Source organism: Taeniopygia guttata, chromosome 2 (assembly GCF_048771995.1).
Source record: "Taeniopygia guttata chromosome 2, bTaeGut7.mat, whole genome shotgun sequence".
NCBI lineage: Eukaryota > Metazoa > Chordata > Aves > Passeriformes > Estrildidae > Taeniopygia > Taeniopygia guttata.
Window position 1 is genome coordinate 65,367,947 of NC_133026.1, and position 21,699 is coordinate 65,389,645.

Sequence of the window (21,699 nt, forward strand, 5' to 3'; positions counted from 1 at the left end):
ATGGCTTTGCTTCCATCTCTGTCCTCCTCCCACGCTAGGAGTCCAGGGAAGATTCAGACCTTCAGTAACAGAAGGTCATCCAAGAAAAGGTCTTTGTCTCACAAATCCTGCTGTCTCATGGCTGGTGACTGCCAGCACAGTGGTGGTTTGCTATGTGGGCATGAAGACTCACTCAAAAAAATTATTAACAATTGGCTGGTGTGTGAATGTCATTTTTGTGTGGGGCACCTGAAGAGGCTGGAAACAGGCATTAGAAATAGGCCCAGAAATAGGCACTCAAGGCAAAGCAATGGCATTAAGTAGGTAACACCAAACCTTTCTACCTGATTTGATTAGGTACTTAAACTAAAATGGAGAGAACTGCACCTGTGGACTGATTAGCAAGAGATATAACTAGCAAATAGACAGGGGGTCAAGTACCAATTATAGAAAAGTCATGTTACCAGTGAATGTTTCTGCCCTAGTTTGTTAAAATGTATAAATAGTGCAATTAGTTTTTAAAATGTATGTATAAAGTATTGATGATAAGTAAGCAGAGCAAGCTCTCTACTTTGTTCAAACTAGAATGAAAGATGGAAATACCTGTCTCAGTGAGTGAATTGGCACTGGGCACCAGTTAGCAAGCCTGCTCGGGGCAAAGGACTGCATCCAGTGCAGTGCTGGGCAGGCTGCTGCATGGTGCTGGGGATTGTGCCCTGTAGCAGAACACCACCGTCGCACGCATGTGTGTGGTGTCCTCAACAGAGCTGCCGAGGGATCCAGATGCGTTCTTTTGACATCTGGATTTGGCTTCCAGGGCAAGGTTGGCTTCTGGGAGGAGACACCAGGACCTGCCCTCGCGCTGGTCAGAGTTAGCCAGCTCCAGGACAGACCCGCTGCTGGCCAAGGCTGAACTCGTGACAACAGTGGTGGCACCTCCGTAATAATGTATTTAAGAAGGGGAAAGAACTTATTGCACAGCAGCATCAGCAGCTGGAGAGAGGAATGAGAAGCTTTTTGGAGGAACAGCCCTGCAGACAGCAAAGTCAGTGAAGAAGGAGGACAGAAGGTGCAAGGGCAGAGATTCCGCTGCAGCCCACGGTGAGGTGGGCTAACCCTCTCCAACTCACGGAGCAGAGATGCTCCTGCGACCCACGGAGCACCCCACTGGAGTAGGTGGACGTGCCCTGGAGGAAGCTGAAGCTGCAGCCCACGGAGAGAGGAGCCCACCCCGAAGCAAGCGTGCTGGCAGACTTGTGACCATGCAGAAGATCCACGCTGGAGCAGCCTGTTCGTGAAGGACTGCACCCCGTGGAAGGACCTACGATGCGGCACTTCGTGCAGAACGGTCCCCCGTGGGAGCGCCCCACGCTAGGGCACGGCAAGAGTGCGAGGAGGGAGCAACAGCGCGGAAGAGACGCTACGGACCGAGCGCAACCTCCCCTTCCCGCCCCCTGGCAGTGCGGGGCGAGGTCGAGCCTGGGAGGAAAAGGAGCGGTGGGTGTTTTCTGCTCCATTTCTGACTTTCCGACTGCGTTAACCATGGGCAGTCAAACAAGCAAACCCTCCCGGAGCCGAGGCACCACAGCCCCCTCTCTGCCGCCGGTGCGGGCCCGCCCCGAGCGCCGTCACGGGCGGCGGGCGGGACCTCCGGGAGGCGGCCCAAGGGAGGGCGGGCAGGGCCCTGGGGCGGCCGGCGGGCGGGACCTGAGGGAGGACGGGCAGGGCCCTGGGGCGGCCGGCGGGCGGGACCTGAGGGAGGGCGGGCAGGGCCCTGGGCCGGCCGGCGGGTGGGGCCTGAGGGAGAGCGGCCCAAGGTCGGCTCTGCGCTGCGCTGCCGAGCGCGGCTCTCCCGCAGATGGAGTACGACTGGCTGGGCTTCGGCTACGCGGCGCTGGTGGCGGCGGGCGGTGTCGTGGGCTACGCCAAGGCAGGTGGGTGCTGGTGGCCGTGGCTGTCCCTGTCCCGGTCGTGCTCGCAGGCAGTCCCCGCTCCGCTCCGCCCTCTCCGGGACCGCCGCCGGCAGTGACCCCTCAAGTCCCGCTAAGTCCTTGCTGCCACCAAACAAGTGCAACGAAACGGTGCTCGCAAAGTACACCCCAAACCCCTCAACCTAAGCCCTAATGCTGTGGTTAGATTGGTTTTGTGGATTTACTAGTACGGGAAAGTCGCAAAGCGCTTTCGTTTGGTGTGCAGGCTGACTCCGCGTGTGTTCTTCCGCTGACTGCTTTATTTTTTATCGAAGGCAGCGTCCCGTCTCTAGCTGCCGGTCTTCTGTTCGGCGGCTTAGCGGGGCTCGGCGCGTACCAGCAGTCCAAAGATCCAAAGAATGTGTGGCTTTCCCTTGGTAAGTTTGCTCGGCAGCCGAGTACTGAGTGTTACTGGTGGCGGTGGGAACAGTAACCTTTTTGTTTTCTAGCATGTTTCAGCTGCCCTGTGCCGTTGTACCTATACAAAAGTTGTAAGTGGTGGCAGGACCTCCTGTCCACAGCCAGGAAGTATTTGTTTAAGAACATGATTCCTGGGTCGAAGACCTGGATTGTCCTGTGTGAATCCTCTGCCAGATTAGATAATGTGTTACACCAACACATTAGGTGCAGGAAACATACGTGGAAATTTTTTGGTTGCGAAGCAGCGTTCTTAGCCTGTGGTGGTGGAATAAGCACTATTTTTGCAATAGTGACAACAGTGTGAAAGGGGCTATGTGGCCTTAGGGAACCCTGGTTTGCACAGCCATCTCAGAGGAGCAGTACATATTCCAATGCATCATACATTCTGGAAGAAACAGCATGTAAAAGAAAAGAGGCAGTGATGTATTCTGCTTGCTTATAGTAGAGCTTACAAGAAGCTGTGGGTGTTAAGCTTGCAGTTAACTCTTCAGGGGAAGGAGAAGGATGAAATCACTGTGGAAAATATTATGAAGCACTCAGGTGAACCTCAGGGAGTTCCTTTGCTGCAGGAGTGTAATATCTGAATAAACCACTATCAGGAACTGATTGTGCCTTATCTAGGGTATCCTAGATAATTTCTTGAGGATCCTGCTAGCTCTGCAACTACTCCATATTGTCACTAGTGCTATGATACTATAGCTTTACAGTGATTTAAGACTATTTTAAACCAATAGGACTAATGTGCTGAAAGGCTCTATGAAGCCACTGTAGAGGATCAACCTCATCAGTAAGGAATGAAACATAAAATGCAGCTCAGTGCAAAGCACAATTTCCATTTGTGAACTGTCCTTCCACTCTGGCATGTTATGGGAGTGGCTGTGCATCTATGACATGGGTTTATAGGCAGTGTCATGGAAGAGGAATGAACACCTTTTGTATATCCTGATGTGGTGCATGGAGTGTTTTCAGATGGACGTCTTGAAAGCAGTAATGTGTCACAGTCTAGTACAGCTCTCCATCCACCCATCCATCCATCCATCCATCCATCCATCCATCCATCCATCCATCCATCCATCCACCCATCCACCCATCCACCCATCCACCCATCCACCCATCCACCCATCCATCCATCCATCCATCCATCCATCCATCCATCCATCCATCCATCCATCCATCCATCCATCCATCCATCCATCCATCCATCCATCCATCCATCCATCCATCCATTCCTCCTCAGCTCTCCTTGTCATGTGCAGCTGTGGCTCCTGCAGAGCTGTAAGTTGGTCCCAGTACATTAGGGGTAGAAATGCAGAAACAGAACCTTGACAGAGTATCCCTAGAATACCTTTTACCCTGTCTGATGCAAACAAACTTGCGGCTTTGGAAAAAGGTATACCGCACTTTCACCTCCCTTTCTTATTAAAAAAAAAAACAACGGCCCTGTAAATTTCATATGAATGTTGATGGGATTCCTTTTCTACACTTAGAGAAAAATAATCTGCAGACATGTCTAAGATGTTAATAGCTCTTTCAGTCTGATCCTTTGGATTGTTTTCTGTTTTCTAATCATATTTTCAAGTGAGGTTGTTTTCTTTCCAGTTGTAGTATTTACTGCCACTTTCCAGTTCAGAATGTCACAGAGAAATGGGAACTGTAAATAATATTTACCTCCCACATAGTGAATACTGTCACCATCCCAGCTTTCTGGCAGTTTTAAGCCTGCCTGTGTTCGAGGGAATAATCATTCTTTGCAAGTAAGGGCTGAGGGAGAGCTAGTGACCTGTTCAGAGGATTAGAGTTTGTGGGTGATCAGACTGTGGTCTCAACCCTGGTGACATCTCCTCACTTCTGCTGAGCAGACCAAAGCTGCTGAGAAGCTTGTAATGACAGCTTTGATGCTGAAGAAAATCAAACTGTTTTACTCACAGAGGGAGGCATTCCTGTCTGTATGTGTAGGTCTGTTTGGCTGGTGCTGCTCAGTGCTGAAGTGTGGCAATGCTGCACTGGCATTTCTGTGTCAAATGGTTCTGACTGGGCTTCTTTTCAACAGTGGCATCTGGCACCTTGTCTACTGTTATGGGAATGAGATTCTACAACTCCAAAAAGGCAATGCCTGGGATAATTGCTGGTGCCAGGTAACCACCTGTCCTTTGTTCTTGTTGTGTTACTGAATAACCATTTTATTTAGCTTATTTGTGGATTATATTGTTTTGAAAATGTAACATGGTAAGTTCTATGAAAAATGAAATCTTGTGGTGGTGTTCAGCTAAATGAAATTATGTCAGTGTTTTCTTCTTTCTTGTTCTTTATGGGATTTTTGCCTCCAACTCCTTCTTTTTATAACAACTATTCTGTTCCACAGTTTACTGATGGTTGGACGGCTTGGATTGCAGATGATGGAAAAACCTATTAAGCCATAAGTCTGCGTCAAGTGACTTGAAGAGACATGACTGAGAAGCCCAAAAATGCAACTGCCTAAATGTGCTGCACATAAATGTAACAGGCACTGCTACCTGTGCGCTGTATTTTTCATATCCTAACGCATGTGGGTTGTGTTTTTAAAGGACTGACATAGAGAGCCCTTGTAATGGTATTTGTCTTAACATTTTCTGCACTGAAAGCAAGCAAGAAAATATGAGTATAGCATGAGTTTAGCTTCTGTTCCTGTAGCTTAGTGTCAGCAAAGACCTCCTGGCCCTTGCATTCAGACAGCTGCAGGACTGAAGCTTAAATGCACATCTAACTTGTCCTTCTAAAATCATGTATACCTCTAAAACCAGAGGCGAGGAGTTGCGATTTGTTACTAGTAATTAATACAATAAATGTGCTTATGATGTTCCATCTCCCTTTCCATGCCAGTTTATCTGTTCACAGTGTTTGTCAGTCAGGGAGTTTGTTCTCCCAGCACTGCGTGTTAGAACCTGGTCCCACAAAACACAATCATGGAGCCAGCTGTCGAGGCTCTGCTGTAATGCAATAAATGCATACCCATGACTTGCAATCATTTGTAAGCTCAGCTGTATGTCATTCATTTCACTTTTACAGATTACTACTCATAAATTAAAAATATGCTTTATTAGGTAATGCTGAATTGTAGGCACAGCTTTATTAAAATTTTATTTTAAATAAACTGAGAAATTATTATTGCAAACTTTTGTGTTCCACACAGCTTATTTTGTCTCTAATTGTTCATCTGGATTGATACAGTTTGGTGCCTTTCCTGCAGGGTGTCAGGATATATTTGCAAGCATGGATTGTATGAATAATCTATTGTATACCGGAATCTAGTAACTTCTAAATTTAAAAATCTGGATTGCGAGGGAGGTGGAGAGCACAAAAGCATACAGACCACATATTCAGACAAGTATTATATTAAAGTTTTTTAGGGTTTTTGTCTTTTGGGGTTTTTTTTTGGTTGTTTTTGGTTTTGGTTTGGTTTTTTTTTTGGTTCTGTTTGGATAATCTATTTTAGACTTAGAAAATACTGTATGAAAGTTTATTTAAAGACCAAAGGGCTTATTTGATCAGTCTTTGTCCTCAGTTAATTCCCTTAATGCCTGAAATAATTCTAAATATAAACCTTCCATAGAGAAATATCCTGGAAGATACACGATTGGTAATGTATCCCTTTTCTGGTCGCATTTAACTTATGCCCGTTTTTGCACAGATCCTGAGCTTTGATTTCTTCAGCCTTTTTTCTTTGGTGCCTGGTACTGTGAGAGGTGGAAACAAGAGGGCTGGTCCATTAGATTGGTGAGACTCTGGGGCTGCTCAGAATTCTCTGAGTATCAGGGTAGTACCTTGGCATGACGGTCACATTCTGTGGTTTTCCTTCCCTCCTCCCTTGTTGCAGAAGCACAAGCAGGGCAGAGACCTCGTGCTGCGTGAGCAGGAGGCGCAGAGCTGGGCCAGTGGCCACAGCCAGGCTCTGCCAGCAGGGAGGTGGTTTGCCAGGCAAGTCACAGGGATGAGACAGGGCTGAGGTCAAGCCAGGATGCCGGGTCAGTCAGACTGGCTTACGGATCTGCAGGGACGTGGCCAGGAACGGGTGCAGCTCCAGCAAGAGTCTCAGCAGCCTGGTCCCAGGCCAGACAGCTTGGGTCAGAGCTGGCTTGAGCACAGACAGATCTGGATGGGGAACTGTGCTCAGAGCATCTTCTTACAGCCCTTATTCATCACCCTGCAGAGTTCAGCTTCAGGTGTTCTCCTGTATTTATATTTCTCTCCTACCTCTCTGCATGGCAATAAGGGGTGTGCAGGACAGCAGATGGTTTGTTAACATGTCACCCTTTTAAGTGCCTAATTTCAGCCCAGGACCCAGCACTGGTACGCAGGTGTCCCCACTGCTTTGTTCTACTTTGAAAAAGTTAGTAAGCCAGACGTTAGCATTTAAGACACTTCTCTTTAAACTGCTTTATGGTGAGGTTTTTTTGCTTCTTCATATTACTGTTGAAGCAGTTTTCTTCTGTAGGAGTAGGCTGCAAACATAAGTGCATCTCCTGCAATAAACTGAGAAGAGCCATGACCCAGCAGTTTTGTAATGATCCCAAGTGTGAACCCTTGCTGCTGTTTCCTGAGCTGTGGAAAGCAATAGGTTGAATTGAGAACTGCTGGTAGAAGTCATTTAGAACTTGCAGTAGAACGCTCATGCTCAGGATAAACAGCAGTAATACAGGCAAAGGGACAAGAGAAAAATCTTAGTCTTACATACTTTGTATCCCTTTGAAATTTTATTAGCATATAATAATTTTTTTAAGCATTTCTGCACTAGCAGTCCATTGTGTACCAATGAATCAGAGTTAAATGACTGTACAAAGCCTGTTAGTCTTTTCTTGCTGCTTGCAACAAGAATTATTCAACAGCTGCCATGCTTTGCTTGTGGACAAGTAAAGACTGATCTGGTTATGCCAAAGCCCTTTCAAGATTCATTAGCATGCGACAAGGACAGCATGGTATTTAGTGCCATAAACAGTAGCTGTTTATTTTTCTTCTCTCAGGTGACTCAGACACGTTATCAGCACATTATTAGTTAATTCCTTAACCAGGCTTTGATTTTAACTGTCATTGGCATCTTGTACAAGAGATGAGTGACTGATTTTGTTTTTTAATTATAAAATCATAGCTTTTATACCTGTTACAAACTGTCTGAGGGTGTCCTTCATTGCCAAAGCAAGTTGCAGATATGTTCTACAGTTAAATTAAGATGCATTTAAGTAGCATAGGGACATCTCTTATTACTAAGTATACATCTCTTATTATTAAGTATTACTATACTCAATCCTAGACCAGTGGCAATTGAATTAAACTCTCAAGTGTATTACTAACCAGACAGCCCTATCCTTGCATAGCTCTTACAGTATTAAAAAAAAGTAGCATTTACTTTAGGGGCAATTTTCCTAACAAAATATTTGACTTTTTGGTACAACTGTTTTAGATTAAATTGCTTTCCAGGAAGTTAATGTAACCCATACATTATAACACATTGGGTCAAAAAAGGAGTTTAAATTTTAATATCCATTTATAAAAGCCATACAAATAAATTTATTTTTTAAAAATGCTTGAAGTCATCATTAACAACTTGATGTCTTAAAGAGCATTCTCAGTTTTTACTTTAAAATGGCAAGTTTAATGTTACTATAAAGTCTAAAGCATTTATTCTAAACACAGCTGTTAAAAGAAGTAGCCCAGCTCAACATCCTAATAAAAATTCACTGTACATTGCAAAGTCCTTTGGGCAATATTATTATATAAGTTAGCATAAAAGCCAGGGAAAGTACTGAATGAGCAATAAACACTGACATACTGAATTATTAAAGTTTTGTCTGTGTTTTCAGGTACCTAAGTTGGCCTTTAAGATCTAAAACAGAAAGCAATGTCTTTGAAGAACAGATCATAATTTTCCTCACGTAGCCTAATCAAACTTTGTGGTTTAGTCCAATCACCCAATAAAGACATATAGGAACATGAGTTTAGTGATAATTTACGCATTTTTGGCTAATTCACCCTTAAAATGACTGACAGACTGCAGTGATTTGGCTCTTTAAAAGGTCACTGTGACACTCCCTTGACAGGCTAGAGATAAATCTTTACAGATCTTTGACCAAAAATGGCAATAAGTTAATTAAAACAGCACAATCTGATTGTTAGGCTTCACTTTACAGCCTGGTAAGTAATATTCAGTACTTGTTTAGCTATTTTCCCATATTGCTGTATCATTCAACAGCCCTCTATCAGCCAGATTTCTATACCTTCCTTGTGTAGTATCAGTGGATTGCCTATGTCCTACTACAAGGGTTTCAGTTCTCATTGCTACATGAATATTTTTACCTTACAGACCCTGAGTAACTCTTAGTTAGTTACAAGTGAGTTCTGAAATCCTTGCAGGACACTGATGCTCTTCACAAAGCCAGATCTGTGCTTTCACTCTTGTCTTCCTGCTAAGGAACCAGCCTAACACCTGGAAGCCTGGTGCTGCTCTGCTTCAGCCCTTCTTTGTGCTGCCTGTGTGCTTCAAGCACATTTCAGCAGCAGATGTTGCACTGGATGAACAGCCCTAACCCTAGTTGTTCCAAAGAGTATGAGATCAGGAGATTTATCTATAGAAGACATCAGGTGAAGTCTACTTCTCAGTTTTGGCAATATGTGTTGTACAATACTTCATTGCATCCTACTTTGCAGCCAGTATTTTTTTTTTACATGGTATTATATGTACTATACAAATAATAGAACACAAGGTCTTTTTTTCTTCTTTACTGTTGCATAGTCTTAGAAAAAGCTGGAGCAAATAGGCTTTTCAGGTTTCCAAATGCAGGAGAACTGAACACAGAGCATGTAATATCCACACAGGATGTATTTTCTATCTGTTTCCTCCATATTTGGCCACCCAGTCTGTTCTCCCATGCCCTCGCTGAATTGTTGGGGGGTGAGTAAAGATACTCATGTTTTTTGTTGCTGCATTGAAAGTAGGACCTGGTAATGGAGGACGAGCAGCTTTGTTTTTCCAGGAATAATCTGAAAGGAATAAGAACTCAGAATTAATTATGACAAGAAAGGTATTTTACTCCTCTACAGAGAAAAGAATGAGAGCTTACAGATGGACTTATGGACCTCAAGGATGCTAATGCATCAGGATGCTTTGGTCTCCTATATGTCACAAAACAGCCTGAGTTGAAAGGGACCCACTAAGATTATAGAGTCCAGCTCCTGGCCCCACACAGGAGAACCTCAAGAATCACATCATGTGCCTGAGACCATGTTGCTATGCCTGTTTTCAGATAAGGCTATTTTTTCCAATAGTTTGTGTGTATTATTCTCACCTACTGAATAGTTGTTTTGCACCAATCCCTCAAGAAAACACTGAGAATGAAATTCAGTGGAAAAACTGATGCAAATGCCTACAACTCTGTATCTCCTATTACAAAACCGCTACAGTATGAAAGTGTTATTTCTTCTATCTCAAATGTTTAAAAAAATCATGTAATTAAAGCATTGATAAACTGATTAAGATTTAAACAGCTTAGCCTGAAGGACAGCTTCTGGAGACCCTCTCGTTCCTTTTGAGATTTTATTCCTTTTATTCCTCTCCTGCTTAGTTCAGAACTCCTAGTGTACTTGGTGGCAAGTTTTCTTTGCTCCATTTCTCATTTCTCCATTGATTTCATAGGATTTATTCTAAGTTTGGAGGCTTTCTTTCTCAATATTGGCACCCACCTGATCTCAGGCACTAGCAGTAGGGCACTACTGTATTCCTGTCCTTCTTATTCAGATTTCCCCTTCTGATACTTTAGGTAGTTGCTACTTCCTTGAATTTCATGCGATTAAAGTATTTGCCCTGCTGCAGGGGCTGACATTTCTTCATGTTCATGACCAATTCAACCATTTTACCAAGTCTTTAAAAGCCAAGACCCCTTTTATTCAGACTCCTGCTACACCTTACCCTTGTTTCCTTAGCATTCCTAAGGTAGTTCCTGTCCCTTCCATTCCTACTTTTGTATTTTAGTCTTATTATGTACTGACACTCTTTAAAAAACCAAAATTTAACATGTAAATTGATGGGGTTTTTTTTGGTGCCTAAGCATTATTCTGTTTGTTAGAGAAAACCACCTCGTTTTGGTAGCATTTTTCAGCAGTGGTTTGAACACGTTAAGGAACAGGTGAGGATCAAGACATTTAAAAAGGGGGAACATCACAGAGCTGATATTTGGGGTCAGGTCTTCACCTCTTTGAAAACTTTCTTTTTATTGTAGGCTGGCATTCCCTATCTTTCATCAGCAAGTATGATTCCAGTCTACACTATCTTGGCAATAAAGGCACTTTTCCTGGTATTTTCCTGGTCTTTCAGAAAAATGAATCTTGTGTACTAAATTAAATTATGGCATAAAAAAAATTTAACAGAAAAATGAAAAGAGCAAAAACAATTCAGAGCATAACTTATTACATTTTGGATAATATAAAGCAAAGGGTCACCAAAAATGTTAATGTTCAAATACTGACATCTAGGAGATAAAACCTGCCATTTGCTTTGTCCTTACCTCTTTCCATACAACTCTGAAGACTTTAAGCTAAATATGAGTGGTTTAAGCAATATTCTTGTTCTTCTCCAGGAGGTAGAAGAGTATCTTAATTGACCTCCATCTGCCAGCCTTTCTGACTTCTGCCACACACATTCCATTTCTAATTACAGGTAACAGTAAATTTTATTTCCTTTGGAACACCACATGTAATTTTCTTTTTTGCACTAGTCACAGCAGCCTAGAGAAAATTGCAGATTTTGTCCTCCTGTGAACTTCCTGATCCATACATTGTGACAAATCAACTCTTGCAATTGTGTTTCAGCAGTGAATCAATAAGATAATGAAGTGCAGCTCCAGCCTTTCTTGGTGGGTTTCTGATCAAGTCAGACACAGAATATGCATACATCTAAGCATATTTTATATATATATACACACACACATATATTTACACATATATATATATACACACACACACATATATATGTGTGTGTGTGTGTGTGTGTGCCATCTCCTTCTTTCCCTCCTGCTCCAGTTCTCTGAAGTTCTTAAGGAGAAAAGGTAACTCAAAGGAGCATGTCAGCAAAAAGACAACATTATTAAGCAGGACTGTATCAGATTGGTCTGCCATGGACCCTTTGGTTAAACAATTCACCGTTGGTTTAGGGCCTTGCTATTTCCTCTGAAGTAACCAGAGAAGTGGGCTGCTGGTTGTGGACAACAACTCTAAATCTTCACTTGCAAACCAGTTTCTCCTGCATCCTGAGCACTGCTGTTTATCTTCTCTGCATCAGAAACATGACAATGAAGAAGGTGCTCAGAATGTCACCAATATTGCAGAGGATCCAAGGTAAGAGTTACATTCAGAAGAGATTTCACGTTGTTTTTGACAAATGAATGGAGTGCCAACTACATGACCATTATAGAGTTGTGGAGTTACATGTTTCTGCAATTCTGCTTAGACCATCACCACTAATGAACAGTAGTTTAATGGTCCAAATTTTCTTTGCGCTTTTTATAATTATTTTCTCTCTTATCTAACAAATATTAGTAGCAGTAGTTTCTCTAACTATCAGGACAGCCTCTAGGCACCTACGTGCAGTTCACTTGTATTAAGAAGAATTTATGCCCTACAATTTTATTTACAAAACTTGAGGAAAACCATACCAAGGGCTAATACATCTATTAGGAAGCATGGAAAATGAACATTTCTTTTTGTCCTGGATATGAGTAGCAAAAGAATATTTCTTACCTGATACAGGTGCACCAAGAGGTGCTAGCTGTATCCGCTGTCCAGCTGATCCAACTTCTTTTTTGTGGAAAGAAGAGGTGTGTAGTCCTGATGGGTTGTAAGCACCACTACTTACAAAGCCAGGATTTCCTGTTGACATTACAGAATTTTAGAATTTTCAGCTGCATTCAGAAAACACTGCCTACTTTTTCTAGTCCTTTCAAATTATATTTGCAGTACCACAAGAGTACCAAGTATGAGTGTTCTTTAAAAACTCCCTAGTGCTCATCTCTTGAAAATCATTCTTTCATTGAATTCATTCTTTGCTTTGTTTATTAGTTGGACCGTTTTCAGTACTAGCAGACTTCTTTATTCAGCAGGAATAAAGAAAAAGAGCGGGATAAACATTTCATTAGTACTTCCAGTAAACTTAAGACCACATAGAAAGGTTTAGACTGAGTTGCAGAGGAATGTAGGATCTTACCTTTTGTTTACATCTACTTGCTTTACTGGAAGCTGGTTTAATGAGTGCTCAGTACTATTCTTGTGCTCAACATATTTGGCCTAAATCTATTGAAAATAATGGAATCCAACATCTTGTGCAAAGTGGTGCACCACTTGAAGTTGACTTTGACAGTTCCCACAGTTGAAGGCCTGCTATAAAAGTCAGACTCAATTATCCTCTCTCTTTAACTCTGGTTATAATTCTGTTTGTACCTAGTTTTGGTTCAGATCTTTCTTTAAAGCAGCACTACCCTGGGAAGGCTGACATAACCATCCTTATCTGGAAGCTGGGAAGCATTGTGCATATACACACAAAATTAGTTCTGAAATTAGTGTTCAGTGGAAGAATGATCTGTTACAATATTTACTCCCTGATCCAAGAAAATTCCTTACTGTCTTCATGTCTGTTATCACTTGGGACAATGTTAAGACTGTGCTGCCACAATGTCTAGAGAGAAATGCTTTTCTCTAGTGGTAAGCTTTTGTGTTCAGCAGTATTAAATTTATGAAGTAGAAGGCTATACCTAGTAGTTCACTTTGACCTTTATCATGTGTGAGCATATTCACCACAGCTTCAGTGGTAGTTACAGTACAACACACTATCTGCTTTGCCAGTTTTTCTATCTCCTAAATCTCTGGCCTTTGGACAATCCCATAATGTTCCTCTTCACACAAACACTCCCAGAACTCTGTGATAATTTCAGAGCAGATGAACTATAAGGCACAAAGTAGGTAGCCTGGAATCCTGAGTTTCCTCCCTTTTATTCTAAGGTAACTCCACCAAAACCTGTGCAAGCACAACACCGTAAGATCAGTGTAACGAGTAGAGAACCCAAATGCAGGAAAAGGTGCAAGTCCTGAGTGCTGTCAGGAACAAGCCATCCCTGAGGGGACAGACACGTGCTACATTAGGATGACTTCCTCACGATTATCCAGTGACCTGCTGTGGGTTATGATTAGGGTAATAAAATATTCTCTGTCTTTTAAAGCACAGTGAGTTCCAAGAATCCAGGAGAAGCCATAATGAAGAAAGCAAGGTTTGACAAAACAGATTGCAACTGAAAATGGTAGTATACAATCATCAGGAACCCCCATTGTAAATGTATTTTTTTTAACAGGAAACTGTAAAACATAAATAGGAAATGTACAAAGAACCAGGCTATAATTGCTATAAGTTACCTTTTGCATCTTCTAATTTTTCATTCAACCTTTCTTTGCATGATAGCTTTTCAATAGGTATAATTAAGTTCTCATCTGTAGACAAGGAAAATTAAAGGAAGAAAAAGACAGAAGAACAGAACTTCAGAAGAAGGGCATGAAGAACAAATTTAGGTGATGTAAAAGAAATGAGGAAGGAAAAAAGCAAGGAAGAATGAAGATCTGATACATTAGTAACTATAATGTCTTATCCTTGTTTTCTTAAGCAGAAAATGTTACTCCAAGAGGTTACTTCACAAGGTCCATTCTAATTATGGACTAACAATAAGATGTACCAATAATGCAATTACATTCCATTTACAATTTTAAGGACTTGGTCATATCTTCAAAGTTGACTGATCATAAACTTAGAATCCTTCATAAATAAGGCATTTGTAACTATTTGCTCTTATCTTATTTTGCCTTAGAGCAATGATGTGGCTGATGAAAAAAAACCCCACTTAAATAAACTGTACATAGTTATTTAAATATAGCAGTGTCGACTTTCAGACTGTCAGTATGAAAAGAGAAAAGATATAGTTACATGTATTGTATTTCTGTGATCCATCTATCCTGGTTCCATGTGTTTCATGTGTGTCTTAAATGTTGCTGTCTCCCCAGTATATGAAACACCACAGGCAATTTAAGATACTGACGGAAATACCAAGTATTTTTAAACAAAAATTAATCAGTTTTAGTGCTTTACTTGGTAGTAAGACAAATGCAGGATTTCTACCATTAGCATTCATCCTAATTTTATCTTCACTGCAGTTCAGTAGGTAGATGTCTAGCCTATTGATGAAAACGTTTGGAAGCAGCTATTCTGTGTCTGATTCCCTTGCAAGATTACTTGTAAATAATTTACTTCTGAGGCACATGGATACTCTATTTCAGAAAACAAAAAATATATACAAGATTATATAAAAAACCTCTTCTAATGCACAGAAAGCTCTGGTAGGTGCTGTTGTTTATCCACTTTCTAAATTCTTGCACATTAATTCAAATGAAAAACTTCAGCTTGCCTAACCTTCAGAGGGGAAAATGAGGTTGTTAACACTGCAAAATGGCCACCAAAATTCTATTAAAAAGGGGTGCAGCATCTGCATGTAAAGAAACCTTCTGAAGTTCTTGCTGTACAAGCATGTAAAGCTGACTGGTTTATTGGCACTAAAGTATTTGGAGAGTGACTCGTGCTAGCTGGACAATGGTTGCAGAGTTGTTAACCAGGTAACCTCCCATAACAGGGTCAGTATACCCGAGGTATAGGGCTTGATGGTGAGAAGACAGATTTCAGTCCAAAGTCTGATGCACTCCTCAGTGGAATCTTATATAATCTAAGTGTTTACTAGTGCTGGACTTCAAGCTACAGAATGCTGGTAATAGTATTCTTCACAAAACATAGTCTCACTGGAAGTTCCTTCCTAGAAATAAGGGGACTTTTCTTGCAGCAAAGAATTTAGGACAAAGCTAGTAAGTTGATAAAAGACATGTCTAAAATATTAGGCAGCACTTTTATCACATGAGCACACCACCCACCCTTTTGTTTTAATGGGTGAGACTGCTGTTTCATAGTGTTCCATGGCATAGGGAGCAGGCAGTAATGAGGCCAAACTACTTGCTTAAATACAGTAAAATAATAGTCTCAGTGCATTATATACAAAATTTATCTTGACAGAACTTTACAAATAGGGGCTGGTCTATACCTTCTTAATGTTCTGAAAGCAAAATACATCATATCTACATCATACATATGAAAAAGTTGGTTTTTTAAAGAGTTTTTCACTAAAACAAGAGGGGAAAAAAAAGAGCCTAGAATCCAAGTTTAACTGCAGAAGCTGAACCGGATGGTCTTAACTAAATTGATTAAAGTATGAGGAGATATAATGTGACCATTTTCAATCAACTTTTACCTGTAGTATTTCTCCTGTAAGTCAATCCTCCCCCAGCATTTGCCAGTGATTTAGCAAACAACTGGTTGTTCCAGGTTCCGTGTGATCCTTCTTTATTGACTGCTGCTAAAGAGACACTCTTTGGGTTTACACCTTAGAAAACAATTGACAGAAAGTGTTATAAATACCAAATCTCAAACTTAATTCAAACAATAAATGGCATTTCTAGAACAGAAAACCAACACTGAATTATTTGTCTTATAATGCAAAACACCATTAATGTAAATTAATAATGTCCACTGATTAGATTTTTAAGCCAGACCATGAAAAACAGTGACACTAATTTAAGAACAATTCTCTTCATGCTTTCAAGAGAACTTCTAAAAGACTGTTTAGTACAGGTACTTGGTTTCTCTAAAACCATAATCTCATAATTGATATTTTTGTCTGTCAAAGAAGAACACACAAAATAAAAATACCTATCAAAAACTGGGGTTCCTAAGGCTGAAAATAAACTATTTATTTGAGGATTAAGTTAAAAAGTAGGACAAAGGTTCTTGTTACTTCAGCATGTTACAAGCATTACAAGAGTTAATGGGATTACAACACATAAAGGCACCTCCCAGATCTAGTGGTTGCAGAACTAAAGTATTATGGATAAATAACAACTATGTTCCTTGGACATATTAGTCCCTTAAATGTTGAAATTAATTATTTTTTACATCTATGCCTTTCTCATTGAAAATCACAGAGACATTAGAATTCTGCTTAATAAAATATATGAAATACAGATGACTCTTACATTTGTCTTTCCTTTCCATAGGGAAGTTCCTCTGTCTTTATATTTTTATTTTTCTTTTGGACTTAAACTGTTGATTCCCTGAGCATCCTATTCAACATTCTAAAACTGATTTCATATTCAGAAGTCATCACTGCCCTAATGAGTTCCTGACAAAATTGATCACATGTATCAAAACAACTTTCCTAACAATGGGGAATTCCTCTGTGAGCCACCTAAATTCTCAAACGTGTATTACAGAAGTCATGACACGATTACTGTAATTGAACAAACCACAACAAAGATACTGAGACACCAAGAAAATAATTTGATCATAGAATATATTCAGAATACTAACTAGAGGAAAAATTCTCTTTGCTTTCTCCTTTCCATTCTCATCCCCAGTAATTAAATAACATCACATTATTTTCTTGACAAAATCACCCAGATTTAGACTAAGATATCTATTTCTAAAGAAAGATGACTACCTTGAGAAAGGAAGTGAGTGTGTGAATTCCTACCAGTGCCAGTAGATGGATATTTCTAAACACTTTGTACAAGGAAGGGGACTGTGTTTACCAGAATTTTTATGTTCAGAAAACTCCAAACATCCCGACACTGCAAAATCGATAAATATGCACTATATAAAATAATAAAATCCTAGAATAGTTTGGGGTGGAAGAGACCTTAAAGATCATCTGGTTCCAATTGCCTGACATGGGCAGGGACACCTTCCGCTAGACCAGGTTGCTCAATGTTCCATTAAACCTGGCCTTGAACACTGCCCGGGATGGGGCATCCACAGTTCCTCTGGACAATCTGTCCAATGCCTCATGAGCAACACAGTAAAGAATTTCTTCTGTATATCTTTTCTAAATTTCCCCTCTTTCCATTTGAATCCATTACTCCTAGTCCTATCACTACAGTCTTGATGAAAAACATGTACACAGTTTCTTTAGTCCTCACATACACATGCTTATAGATTGATCAGGCTACATTCCTAGTAATCCAAGAGATGTTGGATTTATATTACTGAGGACTTTTTATGTTATGGGTCATAAGAGGGCCTATGAACTTTTATAGTGTACAAGCAGTGTTAAGGTCCTGCCACGTTTATATAGCCAGGAACTGCTGCATCAATTGTGATATCTTCTGGGAAAGGCATTTAGTCGAAACCCTGAAAATGTAGCTTGGTTAAGAAAATAAAATTATCCAGTGAGAAATCTAAAGCTTAAATGTATTGTATGTAGATTGTGCACAGGTTGTATTTTCCAGATGTATTGACTTTTAACCTTACCAGGCAGATATCTTGATTGGTTTATATAATAATCTTTTGCTGATGTATTTGATCTTTCAGAATCATTTTTCATCACACTCTTGTTTTCCCCTCCTGGCTGGATACAGCATGAAGCTTTTGGTTCTGGCACACTGAAAAATCAAAATTTTCAAACCACGTGACAAACAACTCCAGCTCAGAATACCACAAGCTGACCTCAGCCTGAAGAATACAGTGCTCTTTGCTTATCCTACTTTTCTCAGTAGAGTCTGTTTCCACAAAGTAATAGTCAAACTGAACACCTCACAAGCGCCTGACCTGGGATTTGAAGAGAGAAATGTATCCGACACTATGGTTTAAAACTAAATGTAGCCAAATGGCAGAACATAGTACCAATTTAACTGACAAATGAAGAAATGTTAGTATGTCAAATTTTAGTAAAACAGTTTCTTAAATACACAACAAACATCTGAACCGTATAGTCTGAAAACAAATTTGATTCTTTTTGGATATTACAAGCACAATAACAACATAACACCCAAAGCTGATCTGCTTATGCAATTCTTAGCATTCTTGCAGAATTTTGGTGACTTGAATTTTAATAGACTTGTCTTAATCAATCTACTTCTGGATACTGTTTACTAAAAGAAATTGGGATTTTATAATTTCAGGACCTACCTAAAAAGAAACTCCTTGTTCTTCTTTTCTTTCAACAGTGCAATGCTAGGCTTCTTTGAAGATGACATTCCAAATTCAGGGTCATCCAAGTCATCCCAGCTATCCACAGCCTTTACTACAGTCTGACCCCACCGTCTTCTGCAGTTTTTAGGACCTAGTACACCATTCAGAAGTCCACTAGCTGCCTGTTTCTATTTTAAATTAAAAAAAAAAAAGAAGTTAAAATAATAATAAAAACACACTTGTATTAAATTCTAAAATGTTATATTTTGTATCTAGTGTAACTCCTGACTACTGCATACAGACTTCGAGATAATTTTTCACAGTGTGTTGTACCTGTTTTGGTCATAGTCTCATTATGCTTTTAAGCACAGAACATAACAATAATGCCAGCATGTATTTGAAGTGTAGTTCTTTTGGACTGTCATTCTTGAATTGCTTAAATCTACCTGAACTAATGAGGTTAACATTCTGTTTGCAAACTCAGTTCAGTGCTCAACCACTATTTTCTGGCATCTTGCTGAACTCATGCTCTGAACAGTGGTAGGTGAGCTGTCAAGAATTAGAGCACAGTGGTGCAGAACACTGATGTGCCCCCAAAGTAAATACAGCAAATAGACTTTTCTTTAACATTCTGTTCAAATGAAATTACTACATTTTAAGACTGTCCTTCTACTTATCATTTGCTCTCCAGTATTCTCTGAATACCCATTGTTTTTAACATGCTTTGTATTGCAGTTCAGTGAGTACAAGTAGAAAGCAAAATGGAAGTTTACTATTCATTTTCCTAAAAATCATAATTGCTAAATTCATCCAAGGTTAGGAACTGGATGAACCTTTTTGGGTATTTTCCTGCATGAAGCAGGTAAAGTTCTCCCTTTCCAAATCTCTGTTGTGTGCTCACAGTATTGTTATGAATTGTTTCTCAAAGGTCAATAAGCAACAGCTTTTTCAACTCCATTACTGCATAAGCACATCATTGAGGGCTATTATAATGACCATTGTTGTTACAAGCAATCTATTTTTCTGACTTGCTATAAAATAAGCAGACAGTTATATCCTCACTTATTCCCTATTTATCTATCTGTATCTCCTCTAATAAAATATATGACAATTTTCAAGGGATCACTTAGCTGAACATAGTAATAACTTTTAATAAAACTGTCTATGTACTTATTGAAGACAACTTACAGGCGATGAGTTTTTATTGATAATTGGAAAAAGTGGTTGTGCCTGTGGCTGCTGCTGCTTTGGTACTTGCTGGTTAGCTGTATTCTGAGGCAATTGAATTTGCTGGAGAGGCTGGTGGTTAACCTTTGGCAAAGGCTGTGGCTGTGTTTTGTCAGGTATATCAGGTGAAGACAGAGGTTCTGGCTTAGCTTCCAGTTTAGGTAAAGATGGCTTTGGCTCTGTTGGCTGAACCAGTTTAACAGGAGTCTGCTTCTGCAGATACTGTGGGGGAGGTCCTAAAATTTGGCCAACTTGAAAGTAAGGGTACTTCAAAGCCTGCAGACGAAGATACAACACAATAATTTTAACTTCAAAAAGTTGACTTTGGTAACCTCATCAAGGATCTAAGCAGGTTTCTGAAACATTTGAGCAAGCTTTACAGAACAGATGGAAGATGGATGGGTAATGAGATCATACGTAAACTTGTATTGAGAACTGGCAGTTCTGTATTTCAAACTCTTCCCATCACATAACTCAGTAAGACTAATCCACTTGTACACATGACAGCATTTTGTTCCCTTCTTTATTGCTAGGTGGAATCTGTATTTTGAGGTGCATTATATATTTAGCACCATTCTATATTTATGCAGTAACAAATTTCTGTTTTAAAAGAGGTAGTCCCCACTACCTTTAGCACATGCTTTATTACATGTCTTCACTGCTGACTGTGTTTTGGCAACTCAGTGAATAGCCTGAGGTTTTTTAATTAAAAACAAAACAAAATAAAACCACCTGTTGGAACTCAAAATGTCCCTCAGACATTTTCAGAGGTTCCAGGCCTTGGTCAGAAGCATTTTAGACCCTGGCAAGCGGCTGAAAACAGCTGTGATTTTGAGTTTGAGCCATGGAATGAGTTACCAACTTTGAAGGTGGAACAAGCGGTCACAGAAGGTTAGATGGTAGAGTAGAAGTAATTACAAATTAGAGGGGAAAAATTTTTAGCATTGTACTGGGGGGTTTTAACACCTGTACAGGGGGGTTTTACTTTGTACAGGGCGGTCAGAAGTTCTAAGATGGAGGAAAATGGGCCTGATCCTGTTCTTCCTCCTTCTTCTTCCTTGCCTCCATGTTCTTGGTGATGCTGGCACTCACAGATTGGTTTAGGGTAGAAAAGCATGTTGTAACATAGGTAGTACGTATTGGGGAAAATCTGTAAACATATAATACGTAATATATCATATAAAAGATAGCAGCAGCCCTGGGCTGGGAGAGAGGACGAAGACACCGGACAGTGAGGGTGTCAGGAGTGTGTGTGGCTCTGCCTGGGCTGCTGACCAAAGCAGCCGCAGCGGCGAAGACAATCTTTTAGATAACCAGCAATAAACTGCCTTGAGACCGAACAACAAGAGGCTGCGGAGTTTTTCTTTGGAAGCACAGGTTGGAGGAGAGACTTTACCACCACACAAGACCCCTGAATCAGTCCCGGGGTTCTCACAACCACCACCAACAAAAACCCCAGAAATGAGATGGTTGCCATGTATGGGTTCTACAATTATAGGATGTTAATGAGCCAGGTTTCTCCCCCATTTTTCTTATCACCAGCTTTTCCTTCTCTTTAAAACACATTCACTGTGCCTGCTGTGCCTTCATGGTGTTTATTAAGAAAATACAGAATCTGTCTTAAGGCAGATGTTTATTTGAGCCTTTCCATGTCCTCTGCTAGATGCAGAGCATGGACCTTAGTAAGACACTTCCTCCTATATCAAAACAACCCACTCCGTTAATCCTTCTGGGCAGGATCCCACTCTTTGTTAGTTATGAAATACATGCTCAGCTGCACTTAAGAATGCCTGCCTTTGAACACACTGCCATGTATATGCATTATACTCTTCCTTTTGACTGTGGATTACACAACTGCTGCAGCTGCTTCCTCGGTAACTCACCTGGGTACAAGCTGGTTATTTGCTTTTATAAAGCACCATACAGTACTTTCTGTAGAGGTACATAGTACTAGACTACATATAGATCCCCATCACTGTACAATAGATATGCTTTATAAAGTGGAGAGGAATGGTTGCTTTATTTGGTACCATCTGC

The 21,699-nt window shown here is 40.5% G+C and overlaps 2 protein-coding genes across 3 annotated transcripts in view; one reads left to right on the forward strand and one right to left on the reverse strand.

The window, feature by feature from the left end:
* The first annotated feature begins 1,771 nt into the window (after nucleotides 1–1,771).
* On the forward strand, nucleotides 1,772–5,520 carry LOC100190710 (transmembrane protein 14C-like). The gene is given in 4 exon segments (NM_001245807.2): nucleotides 1,772–1,913; nucleotides 2,225–2,326; nucleotides 4,420–4,504; nucleotides 4,732–5,520. Coding segments are annotated over 4 exon segments (321 nt in total). The 5' UTR covers nucleotides 1,772–1,837; the 3' UTR covers nucleotides 4,790–5,520.
* A 3,489-nt stretch (nucleotides 5,521–9,009) lies between these two features.
* The window catches only part of MAK (male germ cell associated kinase), a 29,083-nt gene continuing 16,393 nt past the window's right edge, over nucleotides 9,010–21,699 (reverse strand). Inside the window, exons 9-15 of one of the 2 annotated variants that reach the window (XM_030265481.4) lie at nucleotides 19,624–19,938; nucleotides 18,433–18,623; nucleotides 17,776–17,906; nucleotides 15,722–15,853; nucleotides 13,794–13,868; nucleotides 12,132–12,260; nucleotides 9,010–9,380 (exon numbers count right to left, since the gene is read on the reverse strand). In XM_030265481.4, the coding sequence (XP_030121341.4) occupies nucleotides 9,226–9,380; nucleotides 12,132–12,260; nucleotides 13,794–13,868; nucleotides 15,722–15,853; nucleotides 17,776–17,906; nucleotides 18,433–18,623; nucleotides 19,624–19,938 (1,128 nt within the window). In that variant the 3' untranslated portion in view covers nucleotides 9,010–9,225. The remainder of the gene's footprint in view (nucleotides 9,381–12,131; nucleotides 12,261–13,793; nucleotides 13,869–15,721; nucleotides 15,854–17,775; nucleotides 17,907–18,432; nucleotides 18,624–19,623; nucleotides 19,939–21,699) is intronic. The other variant, XM_041714580.2, reaches the window with a different exon arrangement.